The sequence below is a fragment of the Anabrus simplex genome, chromosome 4 (genome assembly GCF_040414725.1).
Source record: "Anabrus simplex isolate iqAnaSimp1 chromosome 4, ASM4041472v1, whole genome shotgun sequence".
Classification (NCBI taxonomy): domain Eukaryota; kingdom Metazoa; phylum Arthropoda; class Insecta; order Orthoptera; family Tettigoniidae; genus Anabrus; species Anabrus simplex.
This window is the reverse complement of record NC_090268.1, coordinates 340,561,355-340,579,332: the sequence shown is the minus strand read 5'-3', so window position 1 is coordinate 340,579,332 and position 17,978 is coordinate 340,561,355. Positions and strand designations below refer to the sequence as shown.

General features: G+C 39.8%; 1 protein-coding gene across 1 annotated transcript in view; it reads right to left on the bottom strand.

Annotated features, from left to right (window-relative positions):
• Ns4 (Nucleostemin 4) overlaps positions 1 to 17,978 on the bottom strand; it is a 129,709-nt gene that overhangs the window by 59,140 nt on the left and 52,591 nt on the right. The window contains exon 5 of the mRNA XM_067146531.2: positions 5,564 to 5,774. Within this exon, the coding sequence (XP_067002632.2) occupies positions 5,564 to 5,774 (211 nt within the window). The remainder of the gene's footprint in view (positions 1 to 5,563; positions 5,775 to 17,978) is intronic.

The following is a 17,978-nucleotide window of genomic DNA, read 5'->3' as shown; positions in this document are numbered from 1 at the left end:
TCTGTGATTTTTTCCATGTAATTGTACAGCATTTAGTTGTGTTGCCTCTTATATTCACCCCTTTCCTTGATTCATCCAGTATCATCCTGGGTATCTTAGTTTTCTTGACCTCCAGTTTATCAATCAGTATTTTCCTGTTAAGGATTAGCCACTAAGAGGTGTACAAAGCTTCTGGGAGGATTTCTGTACGAATGTCCAAGACACTTCTTGTGTGTTCTTCGAGAGTTTGCATGCCAGCTCTAGTTTGTTGATATGAGTTGTTAGTGCTACCTCTTCTGAGAGATTGGTCAGCCTGGAGCAGTACTATACATTTGTACATTGCAAGAACTACTACTACTACTACTACTACTACTACTACTTTTTTTTTTTTTTGTTATGGCAGGGGAAAATCTTTTAAAGACACCACTCTGTGTGGGAGTTGGATTTCCACCAACTAAAAACCCCTGCCCTCTTCACTCAAACCATTCTGGAACTGCTTGTCGGCATGACATCAGAATGGAGTGATGTATGTTATTAAGTTCTTCCTTTCTCTTCTTTCTCCTTCATCCCCATAATGCTTGTCGCCATTGCCTTTACTGTGTTCCAGGCAAACGGGCTCTCTAACATAATCTGAACCAGATTCCCTGGCGTGAGTTGTCGGCCAATTTGTTGGCAGGCTTTTCTTCGTTCTTCTTCCCATCGAACACAGTAGAAAAAGGTGTGTTCTACTGTATCCCTTTCAGAACAGTACCAACAACCATCTCCCTGCGTCTTTCCCATCTTCATGGCGTATACGCCGAATCTTCCATGTCCTGTCAGGATCTGCGACAGATAGTAATCTACCTGCCGATGTCTACATTTAAGCCAGTCTCCTATGTTGGGTATTAGCTTTTTTGTCCATTGGCCAACATCGGTTGTGCCATCCCATCGCTACTACTACTACTACTACTACTACTACTACTACTACTACTACTACTACTACTACTACTACTACTACTACTACTACTACTACCATATTCATTTAATCAGGATGGAGTAAATGACCTGCAAAGCCTGTATTCATGTCTCACCCACTGGAGAGAGATAATTGAGACTCATGCAAGAAAGAAGGTGCTGATAACTATCCCGGATACCCTTGATCGGAATTATATAAGGAAAATCTTGGAATGGATGTTTCGTAAGAGTGATATTGAAATAGGGTGCTTGGAATCGGGTAAAATGCAGGTAAAACAGGCTGTTTCTGTGGGATTAACATCGAAAAAGAAATCCTTAAATGATAATACTCAGGAAACAGTTACGTGCAAAGCTGCAGGGAAAAACGTACGCCGAATTGCTTAAAACAGTAAAGGAAGGAGTAAACATCGAAAAAATTGGTGTTAAAATAAAACGAATAAGGAAAACAGCAAAGGATGACCTTATACTTACTGTAGAAGGCAAAGGAAAGGCTGACATATTACAACGTGAGATAACTAAAAACGTCAAGGAAATAGAGGTTTCAACAAAAAGGAAGGAGACAACAATTCTAGTGTACGGTATGGATCTGGATTTAAATGAAAACTATCTTAGAGCAGCACTCTCCTTAGAAGCTGCTGTCGAAAAATCTCAGATCAATATTATGTCCGTAAGACCGGGGAGGTTCGGAAATCTAAATCGATGGCCTAGATTGAATACCTCGTATCTCAAAAAATTCTTCCTATCCATTATTTCCCTTAAGACTGGTGACACCTCCCAGCCACATTTGGATATGCAGCCCATCAGAACAACGTTCGTTGGGTTTATTTTCCTATGTGGGTGGCTAAAGGAAAATGAACCTTATACAAATTATAATCTAGGAGTTAGTAAATAAGTCACGCAGACATACTTTCCTATAGTACGGTACGGTAAGGTTCATTTTCCTTCACACATCGGCAGAGGAAAAAAGAACATAACGAACATTGTTCTGATGGACTGCATGTTCATGTGTGGCTGGGAGACGTAACCAGTCTTAAGGGAAATAATGGATAGGAAGAACTTTGTGAGATACGAGGTTTTCATTCTAGGCCATCGAAATGCTACCTTAATATTGCCAACGGAACCATCGAAAATACTGTTAAGGAAAAAGAAAATAAATGTGGGATGGGCAACGTGTATGGTGAAGGAAAGAGTTACAGTTGCAAGGTGTTTTAAATGTCTTGGATTTGGACATAAAGCGCCACACTGCGACGTTAAGGATGACCGGTCACCGAGCTGTCTAAATTGTGGACAAGAAGGCCATTTGGCGAAGGATTGTGGAAACATTTTGTTTTGCACCATGTGCCAAGTGGAGGGCCACCGCTCAGATCAAATGAAATGCCCTACTTACAGGAAGCTAATATTAGAGGCAAGGAAGTTGAATTTAAACGACCAATAATGGACATACTGCAGGCGAATCTCATGAGGAAATCCGACAGTCACGACATCATGTATGCGACAGCCTTGGAAAAGAAAGTAGACTTAGTGCTTGTTAGCGAGCCAATCAGAAGGCGAGTAGCTGAAGGTGGTTGGTTCACGGACAAAAGATGTGATGTAGCTGCATATTTTTTAAATGATAAGTTGGAGGTTCTAAGCATAAGGGCAGAAGAAGGATATTTGTGTATTCAACTTCAGCAATATCAGATTTATTGTTGTTATATCTCTCCTAACATCCCTTTTGATATTTTCAAAGCTGAAGTAGATGCAATAGTTCAGGACTGCATGGCGTCAGGTATTGAATCTATCATTCTCGGAGACCTAAATGTCAAGTTGCCTCTGTGGGGGGGGGCACCAACTGCAGATCGTAGGGGAGAATATTGGGCAGAATGGATAGCGACCCTAGACTTGGTGGTTCATAACACGGGAATCTTACCAACTTTTTCCAGAGGGAACTCAGAGTCTTTCATAGACGTCACCTGCTCAACGCAGGGTATAGCATCATTCATTGTTGACTGAGAAGTTATGGAAGATGAATCTCTCAGCGACCATCGTTTTATTTACTTTCAAGTTAAGGGATCGAAGAAGCTTAATGATATCACGAAAACGGTGTGGAACTATAATTGGGAAATTTTTAAAAATGCAATCGAGTGGATGTCACAAACTGTAGATACAGTGCAACATACTCTAAAAGATGTAACTGCTGTTCTTAAAGATGCTTGTAGGACCAGCCGATTGAGGGGATCAACAAAATATAAAACACGAGTCCCTTACTGGTGGAACAATGAAATAGACATGCAAAGGAAAGACTGCAATTGCAAGAGACGAATTCTTACAAGATCCAGGAAAAAAATCAGCCAGGTCAACTTAATACAATTAGAAGCTGACTATAAGGCATCAAAGAGGCAACTAATGAAGCTAATAAAGGATTCTAAGAGAAATCTCTGGCAAAAGCTATCCGAAGATCTAGACAGTGATATCTGGGGAGCAGGATATAAGATAGTGACCGGTCGAATAATCAACAGGGTACCAGTTCAGCTCCCAGCTGATAGAAGGAAAGCCATAGCAATGGAGTTGTTCCCTTGTACTGATGACAGACTTGAAACGGAATCAGATTTTTGTGTTGCAGAACCGTTTACTGTGGTTGAGTTACAAGAGGTAGCACGCAATATGAAGACTGGTAAGGCACCAGGTGTAGATGGAATCCCACCAGAAGCCATCAAGTATGCAGTTGAAGTGGCACCTGGTTGGATCTTATCAGTCTTCAATGATTTATTAAAAAAGCGTGAATTCCCCGATGAGTGGAAAGTAGCCAAGCTAGTGCTGTTATTGAAGGCAGGGAAACTATCATTAGATCCATCAGCGTACAGGCCACTTTGCTTATTAAACACCTTGAGCAAACTTTACGAAGGATTGATTAAAACTAGACTGGAGAAAGAACTTGAACAACAGGGAGGACTTTCTTCGAACCAGTTTGGATTTAGAAAGGGCAGAACCACAACCCAAGCTATTGACAGGGTGATTCAAATACAGGCAGAAAGCAGTGAGAAATGGGCTGCCTTGATAACGCTAGATGTCAAAAATGCTTTTAACACTGCTTCTTGGAGCATTATTTTGAGAGAACTTCGTAGGATGAACATTTCTCAGTATCTTCAACAAATAATCGTTAAGTACTTCAAAGGGCGAAGAATACGATTTCATGATTTAGAAGATCTTGAAATGAGTGCTGGCGTTCCACAGGGATCTGTCCTAGGACCCACCTTGTAGAACATTCTATATGATGGTGTCTTACGCCTGCAGCTGACAAAAGGGACAACATCTATTGGTTATGCAGATGACCTTGCAATAGTGGTAATAGCAGAGAATGTAGAAAAACTGACCTTCCGAGTAAATGAATCACTGAGACGAGTTAACCTTTGGATGGTAAATAATAAGTTGAGATTGGCTCCACATAAGACTGAGGCTGTAATTTTGAAAGGTTCCAGGAATTGGAAAAATGTCCATTTCTTATTAAATGATACAGTGATTATCCCAGGGAAGTCTGTATGATACCTTGGGGTTCTTATTGACAGGAATTGCACATTTGGTGCACATGTGAAGGCAGTAACCCAAAAGGCAGAGAAGAAGGCATCGGCATTAGCCAGACTTATGCCTAACATCGAGGGACCAAGAACAGTTAAGAGACAGATTATGTGCTCTGCAGTATATTCCATTTTACTTTATGCTGCACCTATCTGGCACAATGCACTCAGGAGGAAGATTCACCGAAGAGCTATGGAAAGAGTACAGAGGAAAATGCTGCTCAGAGTTACCTGTGCATATCGAACTGTTTCGACAGCAGCTTTACAAGTTGTAGCTGCCAGTATTCCCATTGACCTCCTCGTTGTAGAGAGAAAACTTTGGCATGAAAGGGGTGCGACTATATCTGCTGAAGAAAAGAAAGCCTTGAGGAACCAACTCTTACTACACTGGCAAGACCGATGGGATGGCACAACCAATGTTGGCCAGTGGACAAAAAAGCTAATACCCAACATACGAGACTGGCTTAAATGAAGACATCGGCAGGTAGATTACTATCTGTCGCAGATCCTGACAGGACATGGAAGATTCGGCATATACGCCATGAAGATGGGAAAGACGCAGGGAGATGGTTGTCGGTACTGTTCTGAAAGGGATACAGTAGAACACACTTTTTTCTACTGTGTTCGATGGGAAGAAGAACGAAGGAAAGCCTGCCAACAACTTGGCCGACGACTCACGCCAGGGAATCTGGTTCAGATTATGTTAGAGAGCCCGTTTGCCTGGAACACAGTAAAGGCAATGGCGACAAGCATTATGGGGATGAAGGAGAAAGAAGAGAAAGGAAGAACTTAATAATATACATCACTCCATTCTGATGTCATGCCGACAAGCAGTTCCAGAATGGTCTGAGTGAAGAGGGCAGGGTTTTTAGTTGGTGGAAATCCAACTCCCACACAGAGTGGTGTCTTTAAAAGATTTTCCCCTGCCATAACTACTACTACTACTACTACTACTACTACTACTACTACTACTTCCTAGTCTTCTGTAATTGTTACACTACAAAATAAAATTTATGAACTTTATTCCAAATGTTTCATTTTAGCTTACCTAATTTGATTACTGAATACAAACTTACCAGCCTTGTTATCTTGATTACCCCGTAGGTTATAGCTTGGATAGGAAGTGAACATAAGAACATGTAGTTCTGGAAACTTTTCCTTAAAATAGTGTTTCCATGCTACAACTAATGGAGCAGGAGCCAAATCTATTTTGTTGAGTACTAAGATCATATCTTTTTTCAGTTCTTCTGTCACATACTTGTAAAGAGATGGTGGAAACATAAGAGCCTGTAACATAAGAATGAAATTCAAAAATAAATAAATATACATATATACCCAATTACTGTCACTGAAAAGCATTACTGTAAATTTAATCAGAGGAAATTCAACAATCGAGTGCCTAATAACAGGACAAATTTATATGTTTAACAGAACAGTAAAATACACCTGCAGCCAGAAAAGGAGTTTAACACATAGGAAAAGATAAGTTTCTGAAATGTATTTTACAATTACTCTCATTATAACTTAATTTTTATTAATTCTATACTGATTATATGTCCAGCTCCTTGGCTGAAATGGTCAGCATTGTTGCCTTCAGTTCAGAAGGTCCCAGTTTTGATTCCTGGCAGGTTGGAGCATTTTAACCATGCCTTGCTAACTCCTCTGGCTTGGGGACTGGGTGTACAAAGCTTCTGGGAGACTGGGTTCAATCCACTCTCCTAGGTGGCGGCGGCGGCGGTGGTGGTTATTGCAGTATTATTGCATATTACGTGTATGTCCCTATAACTAGAGCCCTGCACAGATGCGAATATCCGTGGATTTCCGCTAAGTTAGCGTGTTGGCAGATGCAAACTATGTGCTGTGAAGATAATTTTGTTATTTATAAATAATGAAGTTTATTGATTTTCACTCAGGTATACTCTTATTTTTGCTTGTGGTTCGGCGACCCTTGACAGTGGTATGGGAGAATGGTGATATATAAAGAGCCTTGAGACCATAAAACCGTAAATCTGACCTAAGCCTAACTGGTTCCTGTCCGCAATTAGTGGAAGGAAGAAACAAAGGTCAATAGTTGTCGCAAGAGAAAATCCTTCATAAACCGGTGACTGTAGGGGTTCTGGTGCTACCTATCACGCCTATTCTATGATAACATCTATCCGTTTCAATATCTTGGGTGTAATATACTGTAGTTAAATATTTCCAATATCCGCAGATAACTATTTGCGGATGCAGATGCGGGTGCGTATGAAGGAAGTGCGGTTACGGATAATATTCTCTATATCCGAGCAGGGCTCTACCTATAACCCCCTTTTTGTATATGCATAACACACCACACACTACCAATCATCACACTGAATACATACCTCCACAAAGGGTTTGTGTTAGGAACAGCATCCAGCCGTAAAACAGAGTCAAGACAACTAGTTTGACACAATTTGCACCCCTGACCCTATCAGGAGGAGGAGGAGCAGCAGTGCCTCAGCTACCTAGTGCAAGTGGAAGCTGTCCTGCAACAGATTAGTGCCCTTGTTGCCCTACAAATCAATGGCAACCCTTATATTTTGGGAAGTAGGAATCTCTCTGAGGAGAGTAGCAAATGCCTACAAAACCTGCATATTTTGCCTTGCGCTAGCTTATTAAATTCCAAAAATGGACGTTTGGATTCCAAGAAAATAAGACAATTACTGAGAGATCCAGAATCCCAAAAATGGTGTCAGCTTCCTCAAAAGGGAAAAGATGTTATCTTATTTAAAGAAAACCTTACAGTGAACAGTTGGATAATACACCATGATGGCCTGTCTAGCAGAGACTGGCGTGATGCTCTCAAGATGACCGCTAACGTCGCAGCCGTCCGAGCCGCGCTAAGCAGGTCCCAGGACAATAACCAATGTCGGGATTGCCACAACAAAATAGAAACCCTTTCTCATGTCCTGAGATACTGTCCCTAAAGCGAAACCCTGCGACTTACTAGACACCATCACATACGAAGATCCATCGCTTAGTCTTTGCGAGACGCTGGTTACACAGTTCACGAAGAGGTGCATGGATTGAAGGAAAACAGCAGTACCTGTAGGACTGATATGATAGCCTTCAAAAATAACAATGGATATATTATTGATCATATGGTTTGGTTTGAATAGCACGCTAATCAGCCCAGTGAAGTACACAAGGAAAAGAAAAGCATCTACGAACCAACTGTCCCCTTCTACCGACGTGAATTCGGACTGGATAACATCGAGGTTATAGGCCTCATGATTGGTGCAAGAGGAAAAATTCCTAAGTTCTTCGAAGAATTCTGCTCAAGGTTCAATCTATCAGAGACGTTAATAAAAAATGTGGTCCTCAAAAGCCTTGAAAGGTTCATTATCCATACTGAGAAATCATTTATTTAGTCATAAACGTATATAGTATGCCGGCCCCGTGGTGTAGGGGTAGCGTGCCTGCCTCTTACCCGGAGGCCCCGGGTTCGATTCCCGGCCAGGTCGGGGATTTTTACCTGGGCCTGAGGGCTGGTTCGAGGTCCACTCAGCCTATGTGATTAGAATTGAGGAGCTATCTGACGGTGAGATAGCGGCCCCGGTCTAGAAAGCCAAGAATAATGGCCGAGAGGATTCATCGTGCTGACCACACAACATCTCATAATCTGCAGGCCTTCGGGCTGAGCAGCGGCCACTTGGTAGGCCAAGGCCCTTCAAGGGTTGTAGTGCCATGGGTTTTTTTATTTTTTATTTTGTTTTGTGTATGGTATACTCTGTCCTCATGGGCAATCTCCTTACAGGGAAAGTGTTTATTCTCTCTGAATAAATGTATATATCTGATACCACCTAGGATTGCTATGTGTCAATTTTGACATTCCATTTTACTCTAGCAGACGGCAGAGTAAACGAGACATCTGTTGGGCAATCTGTGGATGAGTTTTAATTAATTTTGTAAGGTAAACACTAATTTTTTACATGCCAACATCTTATGATATGGGAGTGCCAAATGAACTTTTTTTCACCTTTCAAAACTCTGACTACTGTTGATGGTTGCCCAGTTTACTTCATCTTAAAACAATAATCACCATCACTACCATGATCCTGGACTCCAGGGGCCAACATTTTACTACCGATTCACAGAAGTAGCTATGTCGCTAGATGAACAATAGCCTTGTAAACACTCACTCACTCCATAGGCTTCCGAGGGACGTGAAGTTCCCGTGCTGATCTCACAATCCTCTTCTACCCTTTTCGTTCTTTAGCCCCAGTTATCAATTTGGAGGGTCTGGAATACGTTGTTGATCTCCCTCATCCAGGTGCTTCGGGGTCTTCCTGAAGGTCTTGTCTCCTTAAGAGATCCCTTGTATAAATCTACTGGTGCTCTGTTATCCTGCATCCTCAGTACATGTCCAGCCCAGCACGGTCTGTTGGATTCTACCACACCCATTATAGTGTGTTGTTGAGAGAGAGGGTATAAATATCATCATTAGATCTTTTCTGCCAGCTTTGAGAGATAGGATCAAACCATGGGCCAAATATTTTTCTATAAACTTTATTCTCTAAAAACTTGCAACTGCTGCTGCTCTTTCTTGGTTATACTCCATGTCTTGGAACCATACAGAAGTACTGGTCGAATGATTGTATTGTAGATAATCATTTTTGAATTCCTTGTTAAAAACTTGGAGCCTAATATAGGGCGCATACAGTAAAATGCTTTATTTGCATTCTTAATTCTACATAGTTTGGTGTTCCTGTTTCCTTTCAGTTTTGATCATTCGATTAACACACCAAGGAATTTAAACTCCTCTACTCTTTTAAATATATATTTCCCAATCTTCAAAGGCAATCTGTCAACCTCCTGAACAACCATGTAATGTCTCTTTTTATCATTCATCTGTAAGCCAATTTTTGCTACCATTTCTTCTAGTTCCACAAATAACTGCCTAATTTCTAATTCATTGTAGCCAATAAGAACAATATCATCCTCATATACAAGAACTTTATGCTGTCTCTCCAATATGATGCCAGCAGGTACAAGAGCTAGTTTCCTGATAATCATCTCCAGTGCAATGTTGAATAGAAGAGGAGATAGTGCATCCCCTTGTCTCAATCCAGTTTTATTCTGGAAGGAACTTTATTTTCTACCCTTGAGCAAAACACAGCTAACATTACCATCCATACACAGTTTGCGCATGTTAATTAATTTTATGCGAAAGCCAAACTCCATCCATATGTTCTACAGCCCTTCTCTCTGGATTGAATCATATCCATTGAAGAAATCTATAGAGATAATGAACCGATTCCTTGTGTTCCCATAATTTATCATTAACAGTCTTAATTGTAAATATGTTATCTGTAGTGGATCTGTTACGACGAAAACTGTTCTGATAGTCCCCAATAATATTTTCAACAAATGGTTTTAAACGCTGTAAAAGAATAAGACAGAATTTTGTAGGGCATGTTTACAAGAGATATACCACAGTAACTTTGAAGTACAGTTGAACCTGCTTTATACGTAACTCTGTTCTGCGTAATTCGTATTTGTACGTAATTTCCTTTAGGTCCCGGCAAAATGTAATTTAAAAGCGTGTTAATTAAATCTTATTTATACGTAATCCGTTTATACGTAATTCGCTTTCATACATATTAATTGTCAGTGAAATATAACTGAGTTTTGCGTAATTGTAATGATCGCGTGCTTTTAAAAAAGAAACTACTGTATTTACGTAGATTCCTCTTTGTCGGCGTAGGCGGAAGTGAGCGGTCGTGTTTTGGTGCTGAAACAGAACACAGAGTTTTGCCGAGCGACATTGTTAACCCTTACTTATTGGCGGCGTAACAGAGGCCGACCCAGAGGTCCCCTTCGCTCTCTATCTCGCTCCTCTTCTACCTTCGTCGTTTTCGACCTTCACAATGCCGCCGTCCGACTCATTGGCTGAATGGTCAGCGTACTGGCCTTCGGTTCCGAGGGTCCCGGGTTCGATTCCTGGTCGGGTCGGGGATTTTAACTTTCATTGATTAATTCCAATGGCTCGGGGGCTGGGTGTTTGTGCTGTCCCCAACATCCCTGCAACTCACACACCACACATAACACTATCCTCTACCACAGTAACACGCAGTTACCTACACATGGCAGATGTCGCCTACCCTCATCGGAGGGTCTGCCTTACAAGGGCAGCACTCGGCTAGAAATAGCCACACGAAATTATTATACAATGCCGCCAAAGATTAAGATACATTACAAGCAAAATGGGAGGTTTCGGTACGGAAACAAAAGAAAATACAGAAAATTTGTTTGATTATCAGAATTTCTTTCGTGGGAATAACGGAGAAGTAAAATGTCCATGGTACCATATCTGGTGTTTAATACTGAACAGTAGTTTTGATATTCAGTTGCTTTTGATTTGCCATGGAGAACAGTAAAAAGGAAAAGTTATACCCTACATGAAAAAGTAAAATTTATACGAGAAGTGGACGCTAATGCACACAAAACAAAAACTGAAATTGCTTCAGACTTAGGGATTGCTTATACCACGCTATGTACAGTCATCAGTAAAAGAAACATTTTGCATGAGTTCTTAAAACTGGGTTGAAAATCAGCAAAGCGCAACTGTCAGCAAGAAGGAAGATACGTAGATTTGGAGAAAGCACTTTTCACATGGTTCCAGCAAAAGCGGGCTGCAGCTCTACCAAGTAGTGGAGACATGCTGAAAGCAAAAGCGACAGATTTAGCTAAAATGATGAGTATCACTGCAACACTGGAAAGAAGAGGTTCTGCCGGGTATCGTAAGCGACGATCGGCCTCCAAACATCTACACTTTGCTACAAGACATGGACTTCATTTCGGCTGCCTGGATGTAGATGTCATCCTCCACAATAAGCAACTGTTTCCGCAAAGCTGGTGCCTTACTAGAAGAAGCTGCCTCTAATGATGGTTATGGTGACGAAGTTTTGTCTGGCAATGAGCTAACACTACCGGAGGGTGTAGAATTCGATACTTTTGTGCATTTCGATGATAATCTGGCTGTATGTGGAGAACTACCGGATGAAGAGATTATTGCTGATGTATGCCAACAATGCGGTGGTGATGGACCAGCTGCAAGCGATAGTGACAGTGATGGGGATAACGACTTGAATCTTGAAACACCTGAACTGAGTGAAGTGTTAAGTGAAATCAATGTGTGTAGGCGTTACATCAGTGCAAAAAGTTGTAGTGAAAATGCTTTGAATTCATTACTAAGATTGCAAAAGGAGTCTTATACTGTTAATGCAAGAAAAGTGAAACAAGCCAACCTATCTGATTTCTTTAAGGCTTGACCAAGTTCAAAATAATATTTTCTGTCTTAATGTGTTTATTATTTGCAAGGATTTACACATGTAGGTCTATTCCATTGGTTTTTCAGTAAATATGTGATATATTGTGGAAGTCTGATTTCTAAGTAATTCTGAGTTACAAGTAGTTTCTTCTCTTCCCCTTGATGTACATATAAGTCAGGTTCAACTGTACTTCCTTATCCCCACCTTTATGAATTGGGACCATAAGTGATTCCCGCCATTCTTTCGGAATAACTTCATCGCGCCATATCCTTAGAATGATCTTATATATGTATTTATGTAATCTTTCTCCACCATATTAAATAAGCTCAGCAGTAATGTTGTCACTGCCTGAAGCTTTCTCGTTTTCTAAACGTATACAGTAAAACCTCGTTAATTCAAAGTCGTTGGGACGCAAAAATCGGACTTCGAATTACGTGATTTCGAATTAACCGCCAACACGCACTTCGGAAATGCCAACCCTTGTGGCGGCACAATATATTCTAAGACCTGTTACTGCATGCAATTAACCTTGATTCACGTTTAAAGCTCTCAAATGTCATGGAAAAAAAAACTATTTCCAAAATGTATCCAACAAGGTGCACATAGAGTATTCAAATAATGCACTTGGATAACTAACCAGCAAACATAACCTCACGCAATTTAATCAAAAGAAAACGTGATTCAAAGACGAGGAGAAATCTATACTGGCTCCCCTGTGCAAGTGCTTTATTCATTGAATTACTATACTGTATGCATTTTAGATGCCTTGTGTTTGCACGGAATGTACCCGATGCCCTTATCAAACTTTCCTATGATGAGGGGAGAAAGTCTCTCGCTTCCGTCCACATTACAACAACAGTACAACGACTATACTTGTACAATTTCCTGCCATTAATGCATGCAATCACCTTGATTCTCAGTTTAAACTTTTCAAATACCATAGAAAACACTATTTCAGAATTTTATCCAACAAAGTGCATTTACATTATTCAAATAATGCTCTTGTATAAAACAATGACAAACATAACCTCACGCAATGAAAGGAAGAAAAACACGATTCAAAGACGAGGAAAAATTATGCTGGCTCCCCTGTGTAAATGCTTTATCTTTTGGATTACTGTACTGTCTGCATTTTTAGATGCCTTGTACTGGCATGGAAAGTGCCCGATGCCCTTAAAAAAATCGTGGCTTTTCGAACTTTCCTACGACAGGGGAAGGAAGTCTCTTGCTTCCGTGTGGAGTGTGCAATGCATAGCAACTAGTGATGGGACATTCGATTATTCATTTTAATGAATCAATTCATTTGATTCCGTTCACGTTACTGAATCGATACGATTCGATTCACGGCACATTAGTCACCGCTCCTACTGCATCTGTGTAGTATGTACTGGTAAGACAGCAGCAACAGCATTCAGTGCTCGCAGCTGCCATCTGGTCTTCATACTATGAACTCCTTTCTTTAAAAAAAAAAAAATGCTAGTCACTCTAATACATCGAAGGTTTCCGGCGACGCAGGATGGGAAAAGTCTAGGATTAGGAAGGTAGCAGCCATGGCCTTAATTAAGGTACAGTCCCCGCATTTCCTGGTATGAAAATGGGGAAACTACGGAAAACCATCTTAACAGCTGCCGACGGTGGGATTCGAACCCACCATCACCCGAATGCAAACTCATAGCTATGCGATAATAACCGCACGTCCAACTCGCTCAGTCATTTTTGAAAATATGTATTTTTCTATTAGCTGAGGATTTTTTTAAATCCTCATATTTTGTATAGGCTACCCGAGATGTACAGTAGCCCACTGGTTTTCTGATTCAACATACTGTTGGTTACGTTATTGCGTCAGTCATCTCACTTACTGTCCACATATGATTGAAGATGTGACATATCAACTGACAGAATACTGAGCTGTTCTTCCCAATATAAAACAGGTACTTTTGAGTGGTTATGAGCATGACTCATAGTCATACGGCAGGCTAGAGTCGAGTTTAATTGCCAAATGTCAAATAAGTTATAATACTAAGATTCATTAAACTAATAAACAGTATAACCTAATAGCCTACCTACTTACTAGCTACTTCAGAATTATGTTTTGACTACCTTTTTAACACTGCAAATAAATCCATCTATTATTTAAACCTCCCTGTAAGAAGAGGACAGTGAATGCAAGTGGGTATTATTTTCAAATGAGCTGAGCTCGAGAGTCCATTATAGCATACGATTCTTTCAGTGTACCATGGCTCACTGTATGTCTCGCTGCAGCAGAAGCTCGGCTCTCCTCCAGTGTCCAGTGTACCAATAAGGAGCCATGTTTATCTTGTGTCTCACTGAGCCGTGCTCGTTCACGATTCTTTCGGTGTGCCATGGCTTACTGTATGTCTCGCTGCAGCGGAAGCTCGGCTCTCCTCCAGTGTCCAGTGTACCGATAAGGAGCCATGTTTATCTTGTGTCTCACTGAGCCGTGCTCGTTCACGATTCTTTTGATGTGCCATGATTCACTGTCTCGCTGCAGCAGAAGCTCGGCTCCCCGTCAATGTCCAGTGAGACAGTTAAATTGAAATAATAAATATGGTAGTTCAACCTATTCAATACAAGTATTCAATACAAGTATTCAATAGGTTGAACTACCATATTTATTATTTCAATTCAACTGTGATACTTTTCAATACGGGACAATGAAATTTTAATCTTTAAATGTCCAGTGAGTGCGCCACTCAGCACTGTCCGCTGAGAGTAAGCTGAATCATGTGCCGTGAGCTCGACGTTCCTGTAAATCGATTCACTCAGACACTTGAATGAATAGATATACTGCTTTGAATCATGCATTCAGTAGCCAACACTAATAGCAACACAGTACATTTCCCGGCTGGCAATTCTCTCCTTTAAAACCACAAGTCCGTTTGGCCTCAGCATTTAAAAACATAAAACAAACAAACAATGCAGTTTCATCGGCACTGACAATATTGTTTGGTGCGTACGAATTGATACCATGCTTTTTCGCCAACCGTCGGTATCGCCAGTGTTCGTGGATTCTACCTCTTCGCACACTGCCTGTTACGTGATATTGTGGCGTTCCTAAAAACGCCGAATACAAAATAATATTACAATTCCGCTCGAACACAGCAGATATGAAGCACACTGTAGACATGCCGACGTAGGTGAAAGTGCGCAAAGTTACCCCTTCACGTTTCGGAAGACGCGTTCTTTCATGACACGGAGAAATTTTGAATTTAAATTACTCTAGGCATAGATATCAAGGATAATTAAATAAAAAACCACCTATTCAATACTTTCCACGTTTAATGTGGTTATTATCTACATGATTTTATGTAGACTCATTTGGTCAGGTACATGTTTCACCCATTATTTTGGACATCTTCAGCCTGTAAACAACCTTTAGGTCAAGGTTTGGGACCTTTTTAACTAATATAAACATACTAATATATACACTATATACAACATATACATTATATACAATATATACAAACATAAGTCAATACAGTAAAGTTTTTTGGTCCTAATCTATTTAATATGGAAAAATGTCCAAAACTAAAATGGATCTTCTTTTCGGTGAAGAGGATTGCAAATCGGGGTTTATGTGACCCCTATATCATATTAAGTACTTGACGTATTGTGTCTGGTGACAGGATGTGTCGTCAATAATAAGTGGAGATTTAAACTGATTGTAGGTTGGTCAAGATTGAAAATATAAATTTAAATTGAATGTGTTTTAACTTGGCAGTTCTGGTTAACTTAAAATGTTCAAAACTAAAAATAAAATGAAACGGATCTTCTTTTTTCTTCTTGAGAAGGGGTGATATTAAAACTGGAGCTTGTTTGACCCACGATTTTCATTTTCATGTTCTTGACGTAACTAATATTTAAATGTGTTGTCGTGTACAAGTGGAGATTCAAAAGCCGATTGTTGTAGGTAGACTGGTCAAAAACATTGTGAATGAAACTGTTAGCGTCTTGACTTTGGGTCTCATGTAACGTCAAGGAATTGACAAGAGTACAATATTTAGCTGTTTCATAGTTTTAGGCTGCTGCTTAATTGGGAAGAGACATCCTAGACACTTGATACAGTCTTGTGTGAAAATTGTTCCCGTTGATGTGTTGCTTGGTCTATGGGAGGGATCTTAAGAATATCTGTAATGAAGTAGAAAATAATTTTGAATTAAAAATTTTTTGAGCACGCGTTGTGATAAAATGTATTAAATTAACACCTCTTAACTGTAAAATGACTTACTTGTTCAGTTAATACTAGATGGATCTGTCAGTTCCGGCAGCGCCTGTCTTGTCACCATTTCTACTCCTGGTGTTGTAATGGTGCGGTAATGGAGGGGCGGGGTATGGAGGGAGAGTGGGGGTAGGCTGGTCTATGGGCGTGTGTGCTGTTGCTGGAGGGGAGTTTCTAGAAGCAATATGGGCGGGTTTAACTTATGGCATGATGGATGAAGCATTTGAGTGTGGAGAATTAAATAAATGAGGGATTTTGTTTTGATCTGAATTCACGATATTAATTAATCTAGGTGTTAATTCGTACAAAGGATTTTTAATTTCATTGACGTCGTTGAGATTTTTATTTTTATTGTAGGTTTGGTCTAAAAAGATGTGTAGGTTTTCCAGTTCATTCATTAATTTCCCTTTACCTATGCTTCTAATGATGGTAAGATCTTTCTCTATGGATGTAAAGTGATGGCCCGTTTCTCTCATATGTTGGCTCATCGCTGAGTACTTATTGTGTTTTTGAGCGTTATAATGTTCCAGATATCTTGTGTTAAAGCTGCGGCCAGTCTGTCCGATATAAGAAAAACCACATTGTGTACATGTTAGTTTATATATGCCGGACCTTGAATAATGGTTGCTATTGTGATTGACCTTGTTGTGGTTAAAAAACATGTTTCGATTAGTGTTAACTGTCCTGAAGGCTATATTGATATTGTGCTTCTTTAAAGTATTTGCGATCTGATGGACGGCTGGGTTGTTATATGTAAATGTGGCGAAACTGGTTTTTTTAGGTTTTTCTGGGATGAGGTTAGTGGACAATTTAATTTTGATTTTATTAATCAAACGGTTGACCATATCTATTTTAAACCCGTTCAGTTGAGCAAGATTCCTTATGTACTTCAGTTCAATTTTTAAATTGTTGGGAGAAAGAGGAATTTTGAAAGCTCTATAAATTAAATTATAGAAAGAGGCTTGTTTTTGGGACTTGGGGTGTATGGATGAATTCATAATAGTTAAGGGAGAGTGTGTAGGTTTCCTGTATATTCGAAAATCGAAGGTATTATGTCCGCGTGTAATAGTTAAGTCCAAAAAGTTTAATGAGTTCCTAACCTCATCCTCTTTAGTAAACTTAACATTGGGGTCAATTTTGTTTAGGGACTCCAAGATCTCGTCACTATTAGTGACATTTTTGTCGAAAATTATGAAGGTATCGTCTACAAATCTCAGCCATAAACATACGCCTTTTATTTGTGTTATAATTTTTGTGTGTTCTATTGTGTCCATATAAATGTCTGCTAAGATGCCAGAAAGAGGGTCGCCCATCGCTAAGCCTTTTTGTTGGTAAAACTTTCCATTGAAAGAGAAAAAGTTGTTGCTTAAGACAAAATTTAATATCTTCATGAATTCTTCAATTTCCATCTTACTAAGGCCGCTGTGTTTATTGATATTATCACTGATAATTCTTACAGTTTCTTTGGTAGGGATGTTTGGGTACATATTTACGACGTCATAGGAGCACATTGAGTGATTGGGGCGCAGCTTAAACTTGTTTAAAATTTCGCAAAAAGTGAATGAATTTTTTAAAGGGTGTTTATTATTGAATACGTAATGTTTTTTTAGAAAGCCGTGAATGAATTTTGATACTTTATAGGTGGGGCTGTTTCTACAGTTTATGATAGGGCGTATTGGAATGTCCTTCTTATGAATCTTTGGTAAGGCTCTGGCTGTCGGAATGCTAGGGTTCATGTTAAAAAGTTTTTGTTGTTCTTGTTCATTGAAAAGAAAGTTAGAACTTCTTATTAGAGTTTTTAGATTTCGCTGAATTCTCGTGGTTGGGATCTTTGTTGACTATTGTGTATATTTTGTCCTTAAAAAAGTCTTCTGTTTTTTGAATGTATGTGTTTTGATCTAGGAGAACTGTGGATCCTCCTTTGTCCGCTTTTGTGACAATAATGTTGTTGTCGTC